At 40.6% G+C, this 27,192-nt stretch overlaps 1 protein-coding gene across 4 annotated transcripts in view; it reads left to right on the top strand.

The window, feature by feature from the left end:
- Nucleotides 1-27,192, top strand: part of USP8 (ubiquitin specific peptidase 8) — an 83,245-nt gene that overhangs the window by 13,256 nt on the left and 42,797 nt on the right. For 3 of the 4 annotated variants that reach the window (XM_011995755.1, XM_011995756.1, XM_011995757.1), the window contains 6 exons: nt 709-877; nt 3,429-3,573; nt 11,215-11,300; nt 20,416-20,578; nt 23,656-23,698; nt 26,387-26,531. In XM_011995755.1, the coding sequence (XP_011851145.1) occupies nt 774-877; nt 3,429-3,573; nt 11,215-11,300; nt 20,416-20,578; nt 23,656-23,698; nt 26,387-26,531 (686 nt within the window). In that variant the 5' untranslated portion in view covers nt 709-773. The remainder of the gene's footprint in view (nt 1-708; nt 878-3,428; nt 3,574-11,214; nt 11,301-20,415; nt 20,579-23,655; nt 23,699-26,386; nt 26,532-27,192) is intronic. The other variant, XM_011995758.1, reaches the window with a different exon arrangement.

The following is a 27,192-nucleotide window of genomic DNA, read 5'->3' as shown; positions in this document are numbered from 1 at the left end:
ACATGGTGGCTCACACCTATAACCCCAGCACTTTGGGAGGCCAAGGCAGATCACTTAAGGCCAGGAATTTGAGACCAGCCTGGCCAATATGATGAAACTGCATATCTACTGAAAACACAAAAACCAGCTGGGGCATGGTGGTGAACACCTGGAATTCCAGCTACTCAGGAGGCTTAGGTAGGAGGATTGCTTGAACTCGGGAGGTGGATGTTACAGTAAGCCGAGATCGTGCCATTGCACTCCAGCCAGGGTGACAGAGTGAGACCCTATCTCAAAAAAAAAAAAAAAAAAAAGAGGAAGAAATCACTTAAAAAAATAAATAAACGGGTATCGTCAATGAGCAAAGAGAAATGTTTCTAGATAAAAATTCCATCTACTTATAATCTATACATTAATGCTATTTTAACAGAAGAAACATGTAAAAACTTTTATTATTCTTACCGCTAGTTCCTTTGACAGGTAAGATTCCCAACTCTTAAAGCAAAATGATACAAAAAGTAATTCATTTGGTTAATTAAAATTTGAAAAAAATTATTAAATTGTTCACTCATGTTCTGCGTATCTTAAACTCCTGAAATAGATATTGTAAATAATTTAAAATTAACCCTGTTAGCAAAGGATACGGTTTAGGAGTTTTATTTTTTTAAACTGCTCACTTGTTTTATTGTTAATGAGGAAAATTAGTATAATTATTTGTATTTCTTTCAGAAAAGAACTACTTTTAAGGAAATATAGCATCCATTGTGAAAGGGGAAAAGTAAAGATAATTCATCATGCCTGCTGTGGCTTCAGTTCCTAAAGAACTCTACCTCAGTTCTTCACTAAAAGACCTCAATAAGAAGACGGAAGTTAAACCAGAGAAAATAAGCACTAAGAGGTATGATGTATCCTTTGCTAGTTTGATTGAATCAAATATTATTAATTTTTAGTTCATTTCCATATTAAAGTCAGATGAATGTTAATTTAAAGTTTATTTGAAAATAACACCATCACACGAATAAAATAAGACCTTCTTAGAGAAGGTCCTTCTCTAAGAAGGTCTTAATGTAATTGTAGCACAATACATACATATTCTGCTCATATGCATATTATCTACTCTCCAGACAGATCATACAGATATGACCTCTAGGTCATAAAGTTTAAGAGGCTAAGATTATGAAGCTTCTAAAAAAAAAATATTCAGTCACAAGTCATTGTCTTTTCATAACACGATATAAAAATAATTCCTTTTTGGCCGGGTGTGGTGGCTCAGGCCTGTAATCCCAGCACTTTGGGAGGCCAAGGTAGGCAGATCACCTGAGGTCAGGAGTTCCAGACCAGCCTGGCTAACATGGTGAAACCCCATTTCTACTAAAAATACAAAAATTAGCTGGGCGTGGTGGCAGGTACCTGTAGTCCCAGCTACTCGGGAGGCTGAGGCAGGAGAATGGTGTGAACCCAGGAGGCGGAGCTTGCAGTGAGCTGAGATCATGCCACTGCACTCCAGCCTGGGTGACGGAGTGAGACTCCATCTCAAAAAATAATAACAATAAAAAAATAACTTTTGGCTGGGAACCATGGCTTACACCTCTAATCCCAGCACTTTGGGAGACCGAGGCAGGTGAATCACCTGAGGTCAGGAGTTTGAGACCAGTCTGGCCAACATGGTGAAACCACATCTTTACTAAAAATATAAAATTAGCCAGGCATGTGATTAGCTGTAATCACAGCTACTTGGAAGGCTGAGGCAAGAGAATCACTTGAACCTGGGAGGTGGAGGTTGCAGTGAGCTGAAGTTGCACCATTGCATTCCAGCCTGGGCAGCAGAGTAAGATTCTATTTCAAAAAAAAAAAAAAAATCTTTTGAGGCCGGGCATGGTGGTTCACGCCTGTAATCCTAGCACTTTGGGAGTCCAAGGTGGGCGGATCACCTGAGGTCAGGAGTTCGATACCAGCCTGGGCAACATGTGAAACCACATCTCTACTAAAAATACAAAAATTAACTTGGCATGGTGGCATGGGCCTTTAATCCCAGCTAGTGGGAGGCTGAGGGATCCCTGAGCCCTGGAAGCGGAGGTTGCAGTGAGTTGAGATTGCACCATTGCACTCCAGCCTGGGCGACAGAGTGAGACTCTGCCTCAAAATAAAATAAAATAAAATTAAAATAAAAAGATCTTTTGAAGGGCAGAAAGAGTAAGAGAGGGATTGGGCTATTTATCTTGCTAAGTTGGTAATGTTGATGGGGTAACAGAAAACAACTCTATTTAACTCCTGTTGAGTGATTTTCAAATGGGAAACAATGGGAAAGGTAAAGCCGCCTTTAGATAGGACAACCTTAAGGTCAGGCCTAAGACAGATGATTCCTTTCTAGCAATGTCTGGTTTACCTCTAGCACTACCCTTATCCCAGAGGAAGTGGTCTATATAAGTTGGTTGTATCCAAACTTGCATCTAACTTTTATCAATTCTGAAGTAGTGGAACCTAAATCATGAAATCTGCTTTATCAAGATCAGCGGTCCCCAACCTTTTTGGCACCAGAGACTGGTTTTGTGGAAGACAATTTTTCAATGTACCAGGGTTAGGGAGGATGGTTTTGGGATGAGTCAGGTGCACTAGATTTATTGTGCACTTTATGTCTATTATTATTACACTGTAATGTATAATGAAATAATTATACAACTCACCATAATGTTGAATCAGTGATATCCCTGAGCTTGTTTTCTTGCAACTGGACCATCACATCTGGGGTGATGGGAGACAGTGACAGATCATCAGGCCTTAGATTCTCATAAAGAATGCACAACCTTGGCCGGGCATGGTGGCTCACGCTTGTAATCCCAGTACTTTGGGAGGCCGAGATGAGAGGATCACTTGAGGTCAGGAGTTCGAGACCAGCCTCACGAGCATGGTGAAACCTTTGTCTCTATTGAAACTACAAAAATTAGCCGGGCATGGTAGTACATGCCTGTAATCCCAGCTACTTGGGAGGCTGAGGCAGGAGCATCACTTGAATCTGGGAGGCAGAGGTTGCAGTGAGCAGAGATCGCATCATTGTACTTCAGCCTGGGCAACAAGAGCTAGTCCCCATCTCAAAAAAAAAAAAAAGAAAGAAAAAAGAGTGCACAACCTAGATCCCTCACATGTGCAGTTTACAACAGGGTTTGTGTTCCTATGAGAATCTAATGCCGCCACTGATCTGACAGGAGGCGGAGCTCAGGTGGCAATGCGAGCAATGGGGAGTGGCTGTAAATACAGATGATACTTTGCTGGCTAGCCCACCACTCATCTTCTGCTGTGTGTCCTGGTTCCTAACAGGCCATGAACCAGTACCAACCTGTGGCCCTGAGGTTGGGGACCCCTGATAAAGATTATCTGTGGACTTTGTATATGACCTGTATTTTTTTCCCAGATGTCAAGTACTTTAATTATTTTTTTTCTCTAATTTCAAGTTATGTGCACAGTGCCCTGAAGATCTTTAAGACAGCAGAAGAATGCAGATTAGATCGTGATGAGGAAAGGGCCTATGTGCTATATATGAAATACGTGACTGTTTATAATCTTATCAAAAAAAGACCTGATTTCAAGCAACAGCAGGTACCTTTTATTTTTGCATTGTTATTTCCTAAGTTATTTTGCATAATGGAGCTATTGATTTTTTTCTAAAAATTTTAAGTAATAATGAAATTTAGCTCAAATTATATGCAGCATCATCTCTCATGTAGATAGAAAAAGGAAACTAAAGATACAGTGTTATTATTTACAAATGTGTGTAATGTGTGAACTCGTGCATATTCTTGGATTTGCCATGGATTAGTACAAGTTTATAGCAACATACAGATTCATAATTTTTTTCTGAGGTAATTAATCATTGCTAGGTCAAGTAGAAGAATTGAGTTTGCTCATTAAGTAAGAAAACATGGCTGTTTTTTAAATAGTAGTTTTATTGTACTTTCTTAAGATTCAAGGTTTAGTCTCTTGTTTTTATGTGACAGCTTTTTATATATGACCAACATTGTAGCCATATTAAAAATCTCATTTTGCAAAATTGATACTGATCACTCCCTAAATCTTTTTTTCTTCTTTTGAGATGGAGTTTCACTCTTGTTGTCCAGGCTGGAATGCAATAGCGTGATCTCGGCTCACTACAAACTCTGCCTCCTGGGTTCAAATGAGTCTCCTGCCTCAGCCTCCCGAGTAACCGGGATTACAGGCATGTGCCACCACGCCTGGGTAATTTTGTATTTTTGGTAGAGATGGGGTTTCTCCATGTTGGCCAGGCTGGTCTCGAACTCCCGACCTCAGGTGATCTGCCTGCCTCAGCCTCCCAAAGTGCTGGGATTAGAGGCATGAGCCACTGCGTCCAGCCCACTCCCCAAATCTTTAAACTTCTTTTTGCTTTTAATCCTATGAACAGGTGCTTGTCTTCCATTTGGCTGAAACCATGGATAGGGAGGGCAGGGGCAATATAAATGAAGAGAAAAAGCTGATGACTAGGATAAGTGTTGATAGAGAAAATAGATATATTTCATTTGTATTAGAAACTAGCAAAAGTATACTGGGCGTGGTGGTTCACACCTGTAATCCCAGTACTTGGGAGGCCAAGGTAGTTGGATCACCTGAGATCAGGAGTTCGAGACCAGCCTGGCCAACATGGTGAAACTCTATCTCTACTATAAATAAAAAAACTAGCTGGGTGTAGTGGTGGGCGCCTGTAATCCAAGCTATTTGGGAGGCCGAGACAGGAAAACCGCTTGAACCTGGCAGGCAGAGGTTGCAGTGAGCCAAGATCGTACCACTGCACTCCAGCCTTGGGATAGAGAGAGACTCCATCTCAAAAAACAAACAAACAAACAAAAAACAAACTAGCAAAAGAAGAATGTGAAGAATGTAGAGGCTCATTAAACAAATGTGAAGGATGTTGTGTTGCTGGGTTTACCTTTACTTAGAAACAATCTTACTGCCTGTCAGTAGTAACAAAATACTGCCTGTAGATTTTTTACTTGGTAGAGAAGCCACTCTCAATTAATAATAAGATTTTATTTTGTTCTTTGGTTGTAGAAATTGGCTTGTATTATTTAAATTGACTTATTGAAATAACAAAATTTCTTTTTTTCTTTGATTTTTTTTTTTTTTTTTTTTTTAATTTACTTTGAGATGGAGTCTCGCCGTGTCACCCAGGCTGAAGTGCAGTGGCACGATCTTGGCTCACTGCAACCTCCGCATCTCATGTTCAAGCGATTCTCCTGCCTCAGCCTCCCGAGTAGCTGGATTACAGGCTCTCGCTACCACGCCCAGCTAATTTTTTTGTATCTTTAGTAGAGACAGAGTTTCACTACATTGGCCAGGCTGGTCTTGAACTCCTGACCTTGTGATCCGCCCCCCTTCCCCCCCCAAAGTGCTGGGATTACAGGCATGATCCTGTGAGCCACTGTGCCTGTCCACTTATTTTTATTTTTAGAGGAGTGTGACTTTTGGTTGTTAAGGAATGACTTTAATATTTTATTTAATGGTGATAAATCATTGCTGGTGTTTCTTCTCATTAGCAAAGTTATTCTAATAACAGTTACTAGGTTTTTTTTGTTTTTGTTTTTTTTTAAGACGGAGTCTCGCTCTGTTGCCCAGACTGGAGTGCAGTGGCACAATCTCGGCTCACTGCAACCTTTGCCTCCCAGGTTCAAGCGGTTCTCCTGCCTCAGCCTCCCGAGTAGCAGGGACTACAGGTGTACGCCACCATGCCCAGCTAATTTTTGTATTTTTAGTAGAGGTGGGATTCCACAATATTGGCCAGGCTGGTCTCAAACTCCTGACCTCGTGATCCGCCTGCCTTTGCCTTCCAAAGTGCTGGGATTACAGGCTTGAGCCATCATGCCTGGCCAATTACTAGGTTTTTAGCTCTATCTTTGAAGAAGGGACCCCTTGCATTTGGAGGTTCGTTCATCTGTCCACAATGGTTGAATTAGTCCTGCTCTGGGAGAAATATTGTTTAACATTTTTGGACATAACTTATCTGCAGATAAGAGACAGAGGCCTTCCTAAATTCAAACAAGTTTTTGCACAGTCTATGAAATATGTTAAAGTAGAATTGCTTAAAACACAGTGTAAATGGTGCTCACTAGAGTAAATATTTTTGAAAGTCTTGAAATTTGGATAACTTTGGCAGTTTTGTTGTTTGCTGTTTTGTCTGTGTGGTAGGGTTTTTTTTCTTTTTCTTTTTTTTTTGGTGACAGTCTCACTCTGTCGCCCAGGCTGGAATACAATGGCACGATCTTGGCTCACTGCAACCTCTGCCTCCCGAGTTCAAGCGATTCTCCTGCCTCAGCCTCCCGAGTAGCTGGGATTACAGGCACCCGTCACCAAGCCCGGCCTAATTTTTGTATTTTTAGTAGAGACAGGATTTCATCATGTTGGTCAGGCTGGTGTCAAACTCCTGACCCTGGGTGATCCACCCGCCTTGGCCTCCCAAAGTGCTGGGATTACAGGCATGAGCCACCACGCCCAACCAGGTTTTTTTGTTTTTGTTTTTGTTTTTATGTTCTTGTTTACTTTTTGCTTTATTCTTGGAAGTTAATAGTTATGTTTTTTCTATGACAAGGTTGGGAATATTTTTGTAGCTACCTCTTTTTTTTTTCCTCTTCTTGAGAAGGTAGTGAGTACATTTAAATAGATGAGATGTTTCCATTTCCATAGAGTCTCTATTGCATTTCCAAAGGGAGTATCGAGGCAGAGAAGTTCAGGTTGAGAAGCTCTCTGCAAAGGCTCAGGTAACTTAGGCCATTATTTCATATGATTCAGTAGTTCAGTTCCTGTTTTTCAGAAAAATGATTATTTTCATTTGCTGTGTCCAGGGTGCTTCATCTGCTTCTGTCTTAGAACTGTTTTTTGCTTGTTTTGAGACAGAATCTCACTTCCGTCACCCAGGTTGAAGTGCAGTGGGCACAATCATGGCTCACTGCAGCCTCGACTTCTGCGCTCAGCTGATTCTCCCACCCCAGCCTCTAGAGTAGCTGGGAGTACAGACACACAACACCACACCTGACTAATTTTTAAATGTTTAGTAGAAACAAGGTCTTACCCTGTTGCCCAGGTTGGTCTTGAACCCCTGGGCTCAATTTATCTGCCTGCCTTGGCCTCCCAAAGTGCTGGGATTACAGGTGTGAGCCACCTTGCCTAGTTGCAGAACTGTTTGTTGTTGTATTTTCTGTAGCCCAGCCTCTCTAGTGTTCTTCAAGTATGTGAGGTGCTAAATTTACTAACAAGGTATTTTCTGTTTTTTACCCTTTAAATCAGGTAGGGACTGAATATATGTCATTGAACTTCCTTAGAAACTTGTATTTTCACTCTTATACTAGAAAATGTTTGAGATTTAGGCTAGGCACAGTGGCTCACCCCTGTAATCCCAACGCTTTGGGAGGCTGAGGCAGGCGGATCACTTGCGGTCAGGAGTTTGAGACCATCTTGGCCAACATGGTGAAACCCCATCTCGACTAAAAATACAAAAATTAGCAGGGCGTGGTGGTGTACATCTATAGTTCCAGCTACTCAGGATGCTGAGGCAGGGGAATCACTTGAACCTGGGAGGCAGATGTTGCAGTGAGTCAAGATAGCGCCACTGCACTCCAGCCCAGGCGACAGAGTGAGAGTCTGTCTCAAAAAAAAAAAAAGGGGGCACAGTGGCTCACGCCTGTAATCCTAGCACTTTGGGAGGCCGAGGCAGGTGGATTACAAGGTCAGGAGTTCACGACCAGCCTGGCCAACATGGTGAAACCCCGTCTCTACTAGAAATACATAAAAAATGAGCCAGGTGCGGTGGCGGGCGCCTGTAATCCCAACTGCTTGGAAGGCCGAGGCAGGAGAATTGCTTGAACCTGGGAGGCAGAGGTTGCAGTGAGCCAAGATCACGCCACTGTACTCCAGCCTGGGCAACAGAGCAAGACTCCATCTCAAAAATAAAAAGAAAATTGAGATTTAGATAAAACATTAATTTAGCAAGCTCTCTCACTAGTAGAGAAGGACACTACATTTTATTACTTATCAAAAAGTCAGCTTGTGAATAATTTTTTCAGGGTTATCTGAAAAAGCAGGGAAAGAAAATGTATTGAAAATATTAGTGTAGCAAATTCTAGATAAAATTAGAATTGTATTTTAACATTTTTATGACTTTCTTGAAAATTCTTAATATTTATTGGTAAACCTATTTTTGTTTAGGATATCATGAAAGTTGTTTGAATCCATATGTTCAGGAGTCAGGAAAGTTCTGGTAAACCTGAGAAGCAAACATTTTTAGTTATGTAATAATTGGATGTTATCTTTTTCTTCTATTACAATTTTGAAAGTATTTATACTTACTTTAACTGTGCTCCTTTAAGAGCACAGAGATACATAATTGACAGGAAACCTCACTAGTATTAGGGGAATATCTGGTAGTGTGTAACAGACATGCCCAAACTTAAACAATGTTTTGTGTTTAAATAGGTTTAAGCTGGGCTTACAGGCTGGCTTTTTAGTGAGTTCATGTGTAAAAATGAATAAAACAAGTCATAGCATTTTTGGTTTTACTTTGCATTTTGTGTTTATTCAGAATGATTACATTATGATTTCTGTTAAATGGTTCTGTTAATGTAATGATTACATTCTACTTTCTGTTAAGAGATTGCATTAGTAGTCAGGACATAGTGTGCTAACTGAAATTATTGTAATGTTCAATTGATATGATATTGAACAAACTGCACACTTTTATTGGAATTACATAGTGAAGGGTCCTTCTAATATATTTAGGCTTTAGAAGAATCAACCAAAGAAAACATGATCTACTTTTAGGCTAGATAGACATATGATAACTGTTATCAACAGACTTTTTTTGAGACAGGGTCTCACTCTGCTGCTCAGGCTGAAGTACAGTGGTACGATAATGGCTCACTAAAGCCTTGACCAGGCTATCCACCTGCTTTGGCCTCCCAAAGTGCTGGGATTACAAGTGTGAGCCACCCGGCCTGGCCATCAACAGATTTTTCTTCTTAAAAATAAGTCTTATGTTAACTGGGACACAAAAATTAAAACTTTTGCTATGTCATTCATATTCTGTTCTTGTGTTACCACATACTCTTTTGAAATTTAAAAAGTGTTTAGAATGATAGATTGTTGAGCACTGGTATATTGGATTAGAGCTCAGATCCAGTTTTTCTAAGTTATAATATTTGTAAATGTCTGGCAGTTTTCTTTAGCAAAATTTAATTTTTCATATGCTCCAGGTTGTATTGTGCTACTGGACACTGGTCTTATGGGAATGAATTATTTACTGTTAGTTTTTGTTGTTGTTTTGAAATGGAGTCTTGCTCTGTTGCCCAGACTGGAGTGCAGTGGCATGGTCTCTGCTCACTGCAACCTCCACTTCTCGTGTTCAAGCAATTCTCCTGTCTCAGCCTTCCAAGTTGCTGGGACTACAGGCACGTGCCACCACGCCTGGCTAATTTTCGTATTTTTAGTAGAAACGGGGGTTTGCCATGTTGGCCAGGTTAGTTTTGAACTCCTGACCTCAGGTGATCCACCCACCTCAGCCTCCCAGTGTGCTAGGATTACATGTGTGAGCCACTGCACCCAGCCTACTGGTAGTTTTTTTGTTTTGTTTTGTTTTGTTTTGTTTTGTTTTCCTTTTTTCCCCCGTCCCGAGACAGAGTTTTACTCTTGTTGCCCAGGCTGGAGTACCATGGCACGATCTCAGCTCACTGCAACCTCCACCTCCTGGGTTCAGGCGATTCTCCTGCCTCAGCCTCCTGAGTAGCTGGGATTACAGGCGCGCGCCAGCACGCCTGGCTAATTTTTGCGTTTTTAGTAGAGACAGGGTTTCCCCGTGTTGGTCAAGCTGGTCTCAAACTCCTGACCTCAGGTGATTCACCCGCCCTGGCCTCCCAAAGTGCTGGGATTACAGACGTGAGCCACCACACACAGCCTACTGTTAGTTTTGATCTGCCTAGTTACAGAAGTTATGTTATGTTTGTTTATTTGTATCATAAGTAATCTGTAAGTTATATCTATTTATATGGGCTGTTATATATGTTTATGTGGCTCCACCATTACAGCTCTTCATGACTGAGAGCCAAAGATGGGTACTTCTGAGCTACAACCCTTCTTTTTACAAATTATGATTATTATAATTTGTAATAAACTGTGCTAGTAGGCTCTATTTGCAAAGTCATATTGACATGTTGTGGCGAATCCTTGATCCAGGAGTCATTCAACTGACTTAACTAGCTACTGCCATGTCATACCAACCTTGATTTGAAAATATCTGATTGTAGTATCTAATGAGTGACCTCTTGGAGTAGTGATGTAAAGAAAAAGCAACAACTTCATTGTACTTGTCAGTAAATTATATGCCAAACCTTTTACCGTTTGCATTTTTTAAAGGTAGATTATAATTTTTTTTTTTTTTTTCCAAGACAGAGTCTCGTTCTGTCACCCAGGCTGGAGTGCAGTGGTACAATCTTGGCTCACTGCAACTTCCGCCTCCTGGGTTCAAGTGATTCTTCTGCCTCAGCTTCCTGAGTAGCTGGGATTACAGGCATGTACCACCATATCCAGCTGGTTTTTGTATTTTTAGTAGACATGGGGTTTCACCATGTTGGCCAGGCTGGTCTTGAACTCCTGTTCTCAAGTGATATGCCCGCCTTGGCCTCCCAAAGTTCTGGGATTATAGGTGTGAGCCACCGTGCCTGGCCTAGATTATACTATTAATTATTTATTTTCTATCATTTGGTTTTTTAGTTGCTCAGAGTTTCCTAATGTGTAAATGTACAGGTAAAGTACAGGTAGAAGCAAAAATATCTGTTTAGAACAAGTAAACAAAACAAATTTCATGTTGTATCTGTACACAGTTTGCTTCATTGTGAGACCAGAGGAAGAAAACTAGGTACATATTTTTTTTATTCTTGAAAGGTTTTTTTCTTTGGCACTTATAAATAACAAGAATGTTATTTATAGTTTTTAATGGTGACTTACAAATAAGTCAAATTTATGAACTAGTGGATCTTTTTAACTTACTAATGGTATGAAGACATACTTTTGAGACATTTGGAGAATAAATTATACGTGTGTATAGGTTAAAAGTTTTTAAAAATCTTCCATCGTAATAAAACAAACTTCCCTTTATATAAGCACCATGAGTTTAATGATTTTAGCACTAGTGTTACATGCAATGCCCAGTACTAACAATATGGGATGGTTTTCCTATAATTTTAGGATTATTTCCATTCAGTTCTTGGACCTGCAAACATCAAAAAAGCCGTTGAAGAAGCTGAAAGACTCTCTGAAAGCCTTAAACTAAGGTACAGATATTATGAAATACTTAAAATAATGTAAATTTAGAAGATAAAAATAATATTTAAGATTTACTGATTTATATCTGACGATTCGTATAATAGTCCAATTTTTTTTTTTTAGACAGAGCCTTGCTCTGTCGCCCAGACTGAGGTGCAGTGGTGCGATCTCGGCTCGCTGCAAGCTCCCCTCCTGGGTTCACGCCATTCTCCTGCCTCAGGACTGCAGGTAGCTAGGACTGCAGGTGCCCACCACCACGCCCGGCTAATTTTTTGTATTTTTAGTAGAGACGGGATTTCACCATGTTAGCCAGGATGGCCTTGATCTCCTGACCTTATGATCCACCTGCCTTGGCCTCCCAAAGTGCTGGGATTACAGGCGTGGGTCACCGCTCCTGGCCCCACTATTTCTGAGTTATAATATTTGTAAGTTTCTGGCAGTATTCTTTAGAAAAATTTAATTCTTCATATGTTCTTTGGTGCATTCTGCTCCTGGACACTATGCTTATGGGAATGAAGTATTTACTGTTAGTTTTGATCTGCTTAGTTACAGAAGTTATTTAAATTTAGAAAAAAAAAAACTGATTCTGGTATTTGCCATGACTTGCTTACAAGGTTTATAAAAATAATTATAAAACAAAAACAGTATGTTTCAGTTTTTAGTCATTAGTCTTTTTTTTTTTTTTTTTTTTTTGAGACAGAGTTTCACTCTTGTTTCCCAGGCTGGAGTGCAATGGTGTGATCTCAGCTCACCGCAACATTTACCTCTCGGGTTCAAGTGATTCTGCTGCCTCAGCCTCCCGAGTAGGTGGGATTACAGGCATGTGCCACCATGCCCGGCTAATTTTGTATTTTTAGTAGAGACAAGGTTTCTCCATGTTGGTCAGGATGGTCTGGAACTCCCGACCTCCGGTGATCCGCCTACCTTGGCCTCCCAAAGTGCTGGGATTACAGGCCTGAGCCACTGCACCCGGCCATTAGTCATTCTTTAAAATTTAAATTGTTTCCCTTATCAACAACATAATATTGTCATGTAGCTCCTAGTAGATAAATTTCTGCCTGTATCTGTAGCATAAAAAATGTTAATAGATAAAACCAAAAGCATTCTCAGCAATATGATACAGGAGAGAACAATGGAACTGGTTTTAAGTGATACAAGCTGCCAAAGCCTGGCTAGTGAAAAACGGCAAACTGAGAGATGTTTGATGCAAATAATAAATCGAAGGAGGAAACGGAAAGATTTAAGCAGGGTGACATATTTCTTTCCTGGCTTGAATTTTTTTTTCACTAACAGTGTATCATATGTTACTTGTATTTAAAAATATTCTGACCAGGAGCAGTGGCTCAGGTCTGTAATCCCTGCACCTTGGGAGGCCCAGGCGGCCGGATTACTTGAGGCCAGGAGTTTGTGACCAGCCTGGCCAACGTGGTAAAACCCTGTCTCTACTAAAAATACAAAAAAAGTGGCAGGCAGCTGTAATCCCAGCTACTCAGGAGACTGAGGCAGGAGAATCGCTTGAGCCCGGGAGGCAGGGGTTGCAGTGAACTGAGATCTTGCCACTGCACTTTAGCCTGGGTGACAGAGTGAGACTCCATCTCAAAAAAATAAAGTAACTCTCAACTTATAAAGGAAGTCATCGAGAAAATGATTCATTATTTAGATATTTACTTTTTATGGCCTGATAGAATGGCTCATCTTTCAGTGTAATGAGGTCCCTGTTACTAAATAACCGCTGGGTCCTTTGCAATTCTAAGGCTTTTTAAATGTACTTTGAATTTTTCCTGTGTATAGGTTATTTTGCAGCTAGATGTGGAGAACCTTTTCACTCTGTTTTTCTCCCGGTCTGTCCTCTCCCAGCCTCCTGCCCCATGTTGGTGTCTTTCATGGACATTTAGAGCAACTCTGTGTGAACATATCTTCATATCTGTCCTGTCCTAATTCTGTAATAAGTCAACCACAGAGCTCTTTTCCTCCTTTAAGTCTCTGAAATCTGCATGACTAGGATTTCTCTCTTGTCAGGCTGGCAGTCTGAGAACGGGCATGAGGGTATATGCTCTCTAGGTTTGGAGAATAGATTATAGCTTTAAAGTGAAAGCCCTCAACATCTTGGGATAAATTTTCTGCTAAATTCTGCCCAGTCATCTGACGTCATGGTCTACGACCATGGAGGCGTGTGTGCCCAGCGGGGTCCGTGGCCCGCTGTCCCGTGTCCCAGGGGTGGCTGCATGGGCTCTGGGGTGGCCACTATAGACATAGCCCCAGATTCTGAAAAAAACGCTTTAGCAAAAAGACCTAGAAAGTGGCTAGCAAACAGATTTCAATATCACCTGCCTTTAAGGAATACTTGTTAAGCATTTGTTTGCCTGTCCCATTTCTTATTATTGTCTTTTTTCATGGACACCTCTCATACCATAGACTTAATCCATTTCTGTTACATTCATGTTAGGGGAGGTCTTAGACGTAATTTTGACCAAGTCTGGAGGTATCAGAATCCTAGTAAAAGGGATTAAGCGCGTAAAATAATCACAAGTCAGTTTCAGAGAGCATGCCTTGCTCTCACTTCAGCTTACCAACTGAAGCTGCAAAGTAGGAGAGACATCAGCTCTAATTAAATTAGATTTATGGAGACTGTAGAACAAATGCAAGGTAGGCGGTAAGGTGTGGATAAGAGAAGAAAATAGGAAAAAAGAATCTTAAAGTTTTTTCATTTCTGCTCTCAAATTGGATTTAGGCTGACTGTGCTTACTTCTTAGGGCAGACAGTTCACATACTGTTCCAGCATAGAACACTGCTAGAGAAGAAATATAGAGCAGTAGGTAAGTGTATGGAGCCAGACTCCCTGGGTATGGATCCCAGTTTTTTTCTTATTAATTGTGTGAGCTTGGGCAAATTACTTAGCCTCCTTCTGCCTCAGTTTCCTCATCCATAACTAGGATAATCATAAGACCTACCTCATAGTGCATTAAGAAAATTAACATTTACAAACACTTAGATGGTGTCTGGCACATATCAAATACTCAGTAAGTGTTTGTACTATTTTCGTTGTTATTAATAGTGGAAGCATTCTTGTTCTGTAATACCTTTCGTCCTGGCACTCTAGTGATTTGCATTGAGGAGGCAAGGTAAAACAGTTGCATAATTTTGCTCTTTCACTTCTGTTTCTAACAGTGAAATGATGCTGGCATATGAGATAGGCAGGAAAGTGGTGTTGATGTTTCCATAGAGATAATAGGGATACATGCTTGCTATTCTATGACCGAGTTCTTAACACAGTGCAGTAGAGAAGTGGGGGAAGTGAGCACACCAATAAGCAAGGTCCTGCTGGAGATTTGAGAATCCATTATCCCTGCGTATTGCCTAAGCAGATGGAATATGGTGAAACATCTGTTTTTGTAAAATTCTATCTGAAGTTATTCAGTTTTTCTTTTCTCCTCTCACATCTCTTGATGGGTTCATCATTCACTTTTGTTCCATTTATTTTATTTTAACACACTAATTTTCATAGATCTGTTGTTTTCCCAGTAGAACTTTATAATTTATTTTGAAATATTTTCTAACTTCCCTTTCTTCCTTGACCCGTGGATCATTTAGAAATGTGTTGTTTAATTTCCAAATATGTGGGATTCTTGTTATATCTTATTGATTTCTAATTTAATTTCATTGTGGCTAAAGACATTCAGTCCTTTTAAATGTATTCTTGTTTTATGGCTCGGCATGTGGTCTCTCGGTAAGTGTACCATGTGCACTTGCAAAGAAAATGTGGTTGTTGAATATACTGTTCTCTATATGTCATTCAGGTCAGAATGGCTGATAATGTTCAGATCTTCTTTGTCTTTCCTGATTGTGGGGTGGGGGTTCAAGTTGTAACAATTACTGAGAGAAGGGTGTTAAAATATTTAACTGTATCTATTTATGCCTTTAGTTCTCTCAGTTTTTGTTTCATGTATTTTGAAATTCTGTTTTTAGGCACATAAACATTTATGGCCCTTTTGGTTTCTTGATGAATTGACCTTTTTATCATTATGTCCCTCTTAACCTCTGGGAATACTTTTTTTTTTTTTTTTGAGACAGGGTCTCACTCTGTCATGAAGGCTGGAGTCTAGTGGCATGATCTTGGCTCACTGCAACTTCCACCCCTAAGATCAAGCGATCCTCCCACCTCAGCCTCCCCACGTAGCTGGGACTACAGGCACACACCACCACGCCTGGCTAATTTTTGTGTTGTTTGGTAGAGATGGAGTTTTACCATGTTGGCCAGGCTGGTCTTGAATTCCTGACTTCAGATGATCCGCCTGCCTTGGCCTCCCAAAGTGCTGGGATTACAGGCGTGAGCTGCCACACCCCGCCCTCATCTTCATTCTTACAGGATTCTATGTTGACAGGTTTTAATTTTCCCTTTTGTCACTTCAGAGCTGCTATTCCACCGTCTTCTGGCTTCCATTGTTTCTGATACTAAGCATTTTTTCTGCCTCATTTTCATGTTCTTGCTGGAATTCCAGCTATACATACGATAGGCTTTTTGATTTTGTCCAGTGAATCCCTAAGGCTTTGTTCTGTTTTGTTTTGTTTTAATCATTTTCTCTTTGTTTTTCAGATTGGATAATTTTCTTTTTTTTTTCAGACGCAGTCTCACTCTGTCTCACCCTGGCTGGAGTACAGTGGCACACGATCTTGGCTCACTGCAGCCTCCACCTCCCAGGTTCAAGCAATTCTCCTATCTCAGCCTCCCAAGTAGCTGGGACTACAAGTGTGTGCCACACACCTGGCTAATTTTGTATTTCTACTAGAGGTGGGGGTTCACCATGTTGACGAGGCTGTTCTCAAACTCCTGACCTCAGGTGATCCATGCACCTCGGCCTCCCAAAGTGTTGGAATTACAGGCATGAGCCACCACGCCCAGCCTGGATTGAATAATTTTTATCACTCTTTCATCCTTTTTTTCTTTTGAGACAAAGTCTCACTCTGTTGCCCAGGCTGAAGTGCAGTGGCATGACCCTAGCTCACTGCATCCTCAAACTCCTGGGCTCAAGCAATCCCACTTCAGCCTCATAACATCAGTAGGACTACAGGCACACACCTCTGCTCCTGGCTAATTTTATATTTTATAGAGATGGGGTCTTACTGTATTGCCCAGGCCAATTCTTCCTTCAAATACTGACTGTTTACTTTGTCATCTCCAATTTTCTATTGAGTGAATTTTTTTCAGTTACATGTTTCAATTCTAGAATTTCTTCCTTTTTTTTTTTTTTGAGACAGAGTCTCACTCTGTTGTCCAGGTTGGAGTATATAGTGGCGTGAACACAGTTCACTGCAACCTTAGCTTCCTGGCCTCAAGTGATTCTCTCACCTTCACCTCCTGAACAGCTGGGACTACAGATGCACACCACTAGCCCAGTTAGTTTTTTTTGTGTTTTTTTGTAGAGACAGGGTTTCACCATGTTTCACAAGCTGGTCTCAAGCTCTAGGCTCAAGCAGTCCTCCTACCAGGGCCTGCCAAAGTGTTAGGATTCTAGGCATGAGCCACTGCACCCAGCCCAATTCTAGAATTTTGATGTGGTTCTTTTTTATAGTGTCTATTATTTTTTTGCAGAGATTTCCTATTTGTTCATTTATTGCAAGCACATTTTCATTTATGCCCTTGAGCATAGTTGTAACAGCTGCTCTAAAATCTTTGTATGCTAAATGCATCATCTTAGAGTCAGTATGCAGTGCCTTTTCTTTTGTTGTTGTCCTATTTTTCTGTTTTTGGTACTAGTAACTTTGGACATTGTGAATGCTAAATTTATAGGCTCTGCACTCTTCTTTGGTCCTCTGAATAGTAGTCATTGTTGTCGTTGTTGTTGTTGTTGTTTTGTCCCAGTAAGCAGTTAACTTCGCTATACTCAAAGGAAAAGTTTTCTGTCTTGTCTATGGTAAGTGGCAACTGACATTCTTTTCAATTCTTTTAGACTTAGCTGGTCGCCTTAGTATCTTTCCCAGGTGTGCTTAATTCAGGTGTCAGCTGGCAATTTGGGCAAGTCTATACAAAGAATTTGGAACTCTAGTTCTCTGGGATTGGGGTTTCTATTGGAATTTTAGCTATTTTCAGCACTGAGGCCTGCCTTAGGTGTGAAACCATAAAAAATGGGAATCTTACTAATGCCCTTCGTTTCTTTCAAGTGTCAACCCCATCTACTTTCTTCCTGATTATGGCAGTTTTCCAATCCTTCAGGTAGTTGTAGGTCATCCAGAGGTTATAGTTGTGAGCGGTTCAGAACAATGGAAACTACTAAGCCATTACCAAAATTAGAATTCTCTCTCCTACCTTTATTTTTTAAAGGATAGCATTTTTAAAATAGTGTGTCATAATCACCATGTTCCTATCAATATTAGTGATCATTTCAGTCAATGGAATAAATAACTCAGAAGGAATTGCTAAGCATAAAGATAGAAATTAACTTCTTAGGCCAGGCAGGGTGGCTCATGACTGTACTCCCAGCACTTTGGGAGGCCAAGGTAGACAGATCACGAGGTCAGGAGTTCAAGACCAGCCCAGCCAACATAGTGAAACCCCGTCTCTACTAAAAATACAAAAAAATTAGCGGGCCATGGTGGTGGGAGCTTGGAATCCCAGCTACTTGGGAGGTGGAGGCAAGGAGAAACACTTGAACCTGAGAGGCGGAGGTTGCAGTGAGCCGAGATCCCGCCACTGCACTCAAGCCCGGGTGACAGTGTGAAACTGTCTCAAAAAAAAAAAAAAAAAAAAAATTAACTGCTTAATGGCTGGACATGGTGGCTCACTCCTGTAATCCCAGCACTTTGGAAGGCCAAGGAGGGTGAATCACCTTAGGCCAGGAGTTCAAGACCAGCTTGGTCAACATGGTGAGACCCCTTTTCTACTAAAAATGCAAAAATTAGCTGGGCACAGTGGCATGCGCCCGTAATCCCAGCTACTCAGGAGGCTGAGGCAGGAGAATTGCTTGAACCCAGAAGGTGGAGGTTGCAGTGAGCTGAGATCATGCCTTTGCACTCCAGCCTGGGCGACAGAGCAAGACTCCATCAAAAAAAAAAAAAAAGGAAATTAACTGCTCAGATATTTAGAGGAGAAGCCCTATTTTCCTAATATTTCTTTCACTTGAGGAATAACACAGCTTTGTGTGACATGCTAATTTCTTCTACAAGAGCTAAAGATGTAATTCTTGTTCAGTGCATGAATGATCTTATTGATAGATGGCACATTTTTGGTCACTATTAACATGATGTTGAAAATGTGTGGTACCAAATAATTTTGAGTTCAGAAGTCATCTTTAAAGTAAACTTAAAATTTTAAATATGTGAAGCTGGCACAATTCTTTGAATAGTCACCTTTTCTATATAGTTTTTTCTGTTTATTTAGAAATTTTTCATTTTGGAGTATTCACTCAAAAGAGCATATAAGGCTGGGTACGGTGACTCACACCTGTAATCCCAGCACTTTGGGAGGCCGAGACGGGTGGATCACTGGACGTCAGGAGTTTAAGATCAGCCTGGCCAACATAGTGAAACCCTGTCTCTACTAAAAATACAAAAATTAGGTGGGTGTGGTGGCACACACCTGTAGTCCCAGCTACTTGGGAGGTTGAGGCAGGAGAATCGCTTGAACCCAGGAGGCAGAGGTTGCAGTGAGCCGAGATCACGGGACTGTACCCCAGCCTGGGTGACAGAGTGAGACTATGTCTCAAAAGAGAAAAAAAAAAACAAAAAACACAGCCAGCCACAGTGGCTCACACCTGTAATCCCAGCACTTTGGGCGGCCGAGGCAGGTGAGTCACCTGAGGTTAGGAGTTTGAGACAAGCCTGGCCACATGATGAAACCCTGTCTCTACTAAAAATACAAAAATTAGCCAGGCATGGTAGTGTGTGCCTGTAGTCCCAGCTACTCAGTAGTCTTGAGTCAGGAGAATTACTTGAACCTGGGAGATGGAGGTTGCAGTGAACTGAGATTGCGCCAATGCACTCCATCCTAGGCGACAGTGAGACTCTTGTCTCAAAAAAAAAGAAAGAAAAGAAAAAAAGAGCATATAAAATGTAAAGATACAATGAAGAATAATAAAATGGAAACTATTGATTCATCTTTTACTAATTATTGACCCTAGTCAATTATTTATTTATTTTTTTCCTTGTTCTGTCTTCTCTCTCTCTGTCTTTAAATTTGAAACTCACAGGCATTGCCGAGCATTGATAATTAGGGCAAACAAGATTGCAGGTCTATGGTAACATACAGTCTGTCCTGGCAATAATAGCAAACATTGCCATTCATTCATTCATTTATTTATTTAGAGATGGAATCTCACTCTGTTACCCAGGCTGGAGTGCAGTCACATGATCTTGGCTCACTGCATCCTCTGCCTTCCCAGTTCAAGTGATTCTCCTGCCTCAGCCTCCCAAGTAGCTGGGATTACAGATATGCGCCACCACGCCTGGCTAATTTTGTATTTTTAGTAGTGATGGGGTTTCACCATGTTGGTCAGGCTGGTCTCGAACTCCTGACCTCACATGATCCGCCTGCCTTGGCCTCCCAAAGTCCTGGGATTGCAGATGTGAGCCACTGCACTCAGCCACCTATAATTTAGTAGGGAATAGTTCTAAATTCCTTGGATATCTGCTAACTGTAGTTCAGATAACTGTTTAACTGCCAACAAGTTGGAAATTTCAGTGAAGTCATCCTTTAAAAAAACGTAACTTGGGACTTTGGTAATACTTTCCACTGCTTTTTGAATGCTCCTTTTTACAGTTTTATCCTAAATTATAAAGTAAGTGTGATATTTGGGCTGTTTCTTTTGCCGAAAGAATTAGGACTTTTTCTTTGAAAAGCAAATTGCAGCAGATTTGAATCAATATAAAAGGTTGAAATTAGTAGGAGAGAAAGCAAAAAGGACTAAATAACTTCAACTTGAGAACATACAGTTTTTTTTTTAAGAGTTCTGGGCAATTTGAAGTAAATCCACAGATGACCTCAGGCGGCAGATGTGTGAATTGTGGTGGAGGGAGAAAGCATGTAGCCATGAAATAACTCAAGGCAGGATACTAATTTTACAGAACTGAAACTCTAATTTCCACAATTAACGCCAATAAAAGACAATCTTGACTTATTTTTTCAACTAGATATGAAGAAGCCGAAGTCCGGAAAAAACTTGAGGAAAAGGACAGGCAGGAGGAAGCACAGCGGCTACAACAGAAAAGACAGGAAACAGGAAGAGAGGATGGTGGCACGTTGGCTAAAGGTTCTTTGGAGAATGTATTGGATTCCAAAGACAAAACCCAAAAGGTATTTCAAATTTAATGTGAGTTAAAAGACCATTTCTGCTTATCAGATGATTTGCTTAAAAAGAGTTGAGATACCACTATAAAGTTCTTTTAGGCAACAAGGATAAAATTTAATGTTTTAATTAGAAATTTATTTAAGGCTGGGCATGGTGGCTCACACCTGTAATCCCAGCACTTTGGGAGGCCGAGGCAAGCAGATCACTTGAGGCCAGGAGCTCGAAACCAGCCTGGCCAACGTAGTGAAACCCGATGTCTACTAAAAATACAAAAGTTAGCTGGATGTGGTGGCGTGCGCCTGTAGTCCCAGCTACTAGAGAGGCTGAGGTGAGAGAATCGCTTGAACCCGGGAGGCAAAGGCTGCAGTGAGCCGAGATCGTACCATTGCACTCCAGCCTGGGCAACAGAGCAACTCTGTCTCAAAAAAAAGAAAATAATTTGAATTAAATATTCTAGCCTCAGTTGACTTCAGATTTTTCTATGAATTTCTATAGCAGTATTTTCTGTGCATTAATTCGTTTTTTAGCAGACATTATAAACTTAATTAGAGCAATAGAAAGATCATTTGAGCTGAGCTGTGATTTATTATATCTGCATCTGGTCCTGTGTCAAAACTTTTTTAACCACTCTGGGACTGTTTTCTTGTTTCCCAAATTACAGTATTGAAATAGACGATTTTTAAGTTTCTTCTTTCTAATCATGTAATTTACATTAAAAGATTTAGTATACTACTTTGGTACCAAGGCTTTTATCTGTTTCTGAGGTCTCATTCTTTTCATTCTTTTTCCTTTGCTTTCTCCTCCTTTTTCTCCCCCAGTTTTCCCCTTTTTCTCTCTCTCTCTCTCTCTCTCTTTTTTTTTTTTTTTTTTTTTGAGACAGTCTCATTCTTGTCGCACAGGCTGGAGTGCAATGGCATGATCTTGGGTCACTGCAACTTCCACCTCCTGGGTTCAAGCGATTCTCCTGCCTCAGCTTCCCAAGTAGCTGGGATTACACCCGCCACCACACTCGGCTAATTTTTGTATTTTTAGTAGAGACAGGGTTTCACCATGTTGGCCAGGCTGGTCTCCAACTCCTGACCTCCAGTGATCTGCCCGCCTCAGCCTCCCAAAGTGCTGGGAATACAGACCTGAGCCACCGCGCCTGACTCTTTTTTTTTTGAGACAGAGTTTCACTCTGTTGCCCAGGCTGGAGTATAGTGGTGGGATCTCAGCTTGCTGCAACCTCTGCTTGCTGGGTTCAACTAAATCTCCTAGGCCTCAGCCTCCTGAGTAGCTGGGATTACAGGCACCCACGACTACCCCCAGCTAATTTTCGTATTTTTAGTAGAGATGGGGTTTCACCATGTTGGCCAGGCTGTTCTTGAACTTCTGACCTTAAGCAGTCTGCCCACCTTGGCCTCCTAAAGTGCTGAGATTACAGGAGTGAGCCACCGTGCCTGGCTTCTCTCCCATTTTTTCTCATCTGTTTAGTGACTACTTGTGGTCTTTTCAGCTACATCATCTCTTTGCCAAAAGCCATCAGTGACTTAGTCTGTAGCTGCCAGCTATCACTGTACCTCCCTTCCTTTACCTCCTCGGAAACTATCTTTCCTAAAATATAAGTTGAAATCCATGGGAAAATTTCTGCTTTGATTTTTTTCTTAGGCATTTTGTAGCTTTTAGTTATCATTCCATGTGGATCATCATCCCTTTCATTAAAAAGTCATTGTTGCCTGGGTGTGGTGGTTCACACCTGTAATCCCAGCACTTTGGGAGGCCAACATGGATGGGTCATTTGGGTCCAGGAATTTGAGACCAGCCTGGGCAACATGGAAAAACCCCGTCTCTACAAACTTTTTTTTTTTTAAATGGAGTTTCACTCTTGTTGCCCAGGCTGGAGTGCAGTGGTGCAATCTCAGCTCACTGCAACCTCCACCTCCCGGGTTCAAGCGATTCTCCTCCCTCAGCCTTCCAAGTAACTGGAATTATAGGCATGCACCACCATGCCCGGCTAATTTTACATTTTTAGTAGAGACAAGGTTTCTCCATGTTGGTCAGGCTGGTCTTGAACTCCCAACCTCAGGTGACCCGCCCACCTTGGCCTCCCAAAGTGTTGGGATTACAGGGGGAGCCACCACGCCTGGCCTCTACAAACATTTTTTTTAAAAAACTAGCCAGTTGTGGTAGTGCACACCTGTAGTCCCAGCTACTCAGGAGGCTGAGGTGGGAGGATCACTTGAGCCCAGGAGGTTCAGGCTACAGTGATCGTGCATCTGCACTCCAGCTTGAGCATTAGAGTGAGACCCTATCTCAAAAAAAAAGGTCTAAGTGGGTCCTTTGTTTCCCCATCTGTAAAATGAGTTAGTACCTTACAGGATTATCCCATGTTGTCTTGGTTAAAAAATGTAAACTACATAGGCTGGGCACGGTGGCTCACGCCTATAATCCCAGCACTTTTGGAGGCTGAGGCAGGCGGATCACAAGGTTAAGAGATCAAGACTATCCTGGCCAACATGGCAAAACCCCATCTCTACTGAAAATACAAAAATTAGCTGGGCGTATAGCACGCGCCTGTAGTCCCAGCTACTCTGGAGGCTGAGGCAGGAGAATTGCTTGAATCCAGGAGGCGGAGGTGGCATTGCAATCCAGCCTGGCAACAGAGCGAGACTCCGTCTCAAAAAAAAAGAAAAAAGTAAACTACATAAGCAATACTTTGTATTAGTTCATTTTGCTTTAATTATGTGGTGGAGGACACTGAATTGGATAGCCAGAATTTTTGTTTAATTGTAAGAAGTACTTTCTAATCAAATTAAATATTAAATTTCTGTAGCAGTTTGTGCTGTTAAATTGTATTTGGTCTTTAAATGAAGTAAATTTTGAGGAAAAGTTCTATGATTCTGAAAGGTTGCTAGTTATTTTAGTTGTCTATTGCCAAAGAAATCTTTTATTATCATTATTATTCGTCCGCATTTTTATAAAAAGCCAGTACTCTGCACACTTCCTTTCTTAGAGTTTACGTTTAAGTGAAGTAAATGAAGTATTAAAGTTGAATTTTTTGTGTCTATGAAAGTTGAAACTTTTTTTTCCCCCTATTCAATAGAGCAATGGTGAAAAGAATGAAAAATGTGAGACCAAAGAGAAAGGTAAGTGTGTACAGAAAGAGGAAGTTGTCTTAGGTTCTGACTGAGATCTTTTAATCAGAATAAGCATCAGGTTTTATACAGTGAGATTGTCAGCATTGTTGTCTAATCTCTGTGTAAGCTTCATCATTTTTCCTAGTCTGTCTGATTATACTGAAAATGTCTGAGGTTATTTTTATGTATTTATGGGGGATATTTTATGAATAATTTTAATCTTACATGTTAAACTGGTAATAGGCAGTTGAAAAATGTCAAAACCAAAGCTTGTACTTGTTTTCTTTTCAAGATGCAGTTTAGCAATAATGGCTAAGAGCATGGACTCTCAGTTTGAATACTGGTTCCCCCTCTCCCTTTCTGCGTAGTTTTCAGCATGTTACTTAAACATTCTACCTTTGTTTCCCTGTCTGTAAAGTGGAGATAATAATAGTACTTATTTCATAGGGTTGTTGTGAGAGTTGAATGAACTAATACATGTAAATTCTTAGAATACATGGTAAACTTTAAGCAGGACTTATTATCATTTATGACTAGGTTGTAGATTTAATTTTTTCTCCCCACATCCATTCTGTGGTCAAAGACTAAATTATTTAAGAGTCATTTACCATCCCCCTTAAAAAAAATCCAGGCCAGGTGCAGTGGCTCATGCCTGTAATCCCAGCACTTTGGGAGACTCAAGCAGGAGGATTGCTTGAGCCCAGGAGTTCAAAACCAGCCTAGGTAACATGGTGAAACCCCTGTCTCTACAAAAAATACAAAAATTAGCTGGGTGTGGTGGTGCACGCCTGTAGTCCCATCTACTTAGGAGGTTGAGGTGGGAGAATTACTTGAGCCCAGGAGGTTGAGGCCTCAGTGAGCCGTGATCACACCACTATACTCCAGCCTATGACAGTGAGACCCTGTCTCAACTCCAAACCAGTAATATGGAAGTTATCCATAGGTGGTGTTGACGCTGTAGTGACAAATATGTGACCTAAACAAGACAGCAAATTCTCTTCATCTACTAGAGACATTTTCCTCTCAGAAAAGGTTTACCTTGTCTACAGCCATACCACCTAATGCGCCTGATCTCAGAAGCTAAGTGAGATCGGGCCTGGTTAGTACTTGGATCAGAGAAAAGGCTGAATTTAAACATAATTATAGGTAATAGTAAAATCAATTCTGTACTTAAAATATTGCCATACAACAATTATAAAAATAAACTGAGTATGCTATAAGGTACTTCCCTAAAAGTTATTACTGATTCATTCCAAGATTAGTTTTTATGCATTCGTTCCTTTGTATGTCATCCTGCTTAAATGTCCTTCTCAGTGGTTTGTTATCAGCTTTTTTGGTCTGTTTTGTTAGCTTAACACTTGATGGCTAGAGATGGAAGGAGGATGATTATTAGCAGCTATAGGTCTTTTAGCATAGGAGCTACTGAGACTACTTCTCACAGCTTACTGCTGAAACAGCTTTTTATATAATCTCAACTCTCTTGTAGTGCCTTTTAATCTTTCACTTCAGTAGGGCTAAGGAAAAATAGTAACATAGGGAATATTTATTTTGACAGATTGCCGCCCTTCCCCAAAAGTAAATAAATTAAATATTGCATTAGCTTTACTTAGTTTCCTTTTTGTTAGCCTTCTTAGAAGGTAAAATAATCTTTTTTCCTTCTGGCTGGGAGCTAACAAATGAACATCAAGTAGAATGAGAATTGGCAAATTTTTCTTAAAGGGATAGATAGTAAACATTTTAGGCTTGGGGAACCTTATGGGGTTGGAGAGCCCTGTGGTCTCTGACACAACTATTGATCTCTGCTGTTGCCGTATGAAAAAATGTGTTAACAAACTAGCGTGGCAGTGATCCTGTAAAAACAGATGGCCATAGTTTTCAACCTCCGATGTAGAATAGCAAGCTTTTGACTTGTTATTCTAAGAATACTTGGATATCTAAGTTTTTCGAATAGCTACCATAAGACTGCCATCATAGACTTTTTGAATTTAGAACCTTTCCAGAATTTTAGAACCATAGATGTTTCTTTCTTCCAGTTAGCATTTTTCTAATGTCTAAATTTTTGAAAACATATTATTTTCCTAAGACACATATATTAATGTCCTTTATTTTATATTGGTAACAGAGTCAATACCAGATGTAGCTGTAAACTCAACAAAGTTTTGATTTTTAAGTCTTTATAAACAGAGCACTGAACTGGTTTCTTGATAAATGTTAAAAACACAAGGCTGGGTGTGTGGTGGCTCACGCCTATAATCCCAGCACTTTGGGAGGCTGAGGTGGGCGGATCACTTGAGGTCAGGAGTTCCAGACCAGCCTAGTCAACATGGTGAAACCCCATATCTACTAAAACTACAAAAATTAGCCAGACGTGGTAACAGCCTATGTTCCTAGCTACTCAGGAGGCTGAGGCAGGAGAATCACTTGAACCTGGGAGGTGGAGGTTGCAGTGAGCCAAGATCGTGCCACTGCTCTCCAGCCTGGGTTACAAAATGAGACCCTGTCTCAGGAAAAAAAACAAGTTATATTTAACGTTAGTTTACAAGATAATAAATGGTATGATTGGGTAGTAAATATATGGCATCCATATATATTCAGTATAATTTGCTCTTCTAGAAAAAGCTGTTTGTCCTATGTTTTGTGATGTCAGCACATCTTGTGCTGTTTCTTGTCACTTATACTGTCTCTCTCAATTCCAAGGAGCAATCACAGCAAAGGAACTATACACAATGATGACGGATAAAAACATCAGCTTGATTATAATGGATGCTCGAAGAATGCAGGATTATCAGGATTCCTGTATTTTACATTCTCTCAGTGTTCCTGAAGAAGCCATCAGTCCAGGGTGGGTTACTGTGCAGTAAAGTAGTATGTTGTGTAGTAAGTAGTAAACTGTGGACCTTAGTAAATGTTACTACTTAGGATCCAAGCTAAATGTGATAAAGTAGTCTTTCCTGGTAACCTTTTAGATCTTTGCCTCTTTTTGTGTGTGGGGGTGGGGAGGGGGAGGTGCGTTTTAGGAGCAGAGGTTTTTAATAGGCAAAAGAAAGAGAAAGGAGAACAACTCTCTCACTTGGGAGAGTGAGGGGTGCCCAAATGGGACTTCCCTAAATCTTGGCTTTTTAAAGACACACTTGACCCTTTTTGAAGGTTGAAGTTATGGATTTGCTAACTTTTTATTTGGCTATTTTCTCCTGTTTGTGATATTTAGAGTCTTATCAAAAGACAAATGAAGTTGCCTTTTCCCTCTCTCCCCAAGTGTTTGTTAACTGATTTTTCCTGTTATTTTCTGTTTATAAGCATGTGAATCATATGTACCAAATTGATTAAAATTGTGAACTAATTGAATTGTTTTACATATTGAAATTCCCTATATTATCTGTGATAGAAGCTATACAAATACTTTGTGTGTGTGTGTGCTTAAGTTAAAAGAGTATAGTTTCTAATGCCAGACTCTATTCAAGTAACTATCACTTACTAATTGCATTATTACTAGCTAGTGACCT

Source organism: Mandrillus leucophaeus, unplaced genomic scaffold (assembly GCF_000951045.1).
Source record: "Mandrillus leucophaeus isolate KB7577 unplaced genomic scaffold, Mleu.le_1.0 Scaffold497, whole genome shotgun sequence".
Lineage (NCBI taxonomy): Eukaryota > Metazoa > Chordata > Mammalia > Primates > Cercopithecidae > Mandrillus > Mandrillus leucophaeus.
This window is presented reverse-complemented; position numbering and strand designations above follow the sequence as displayed.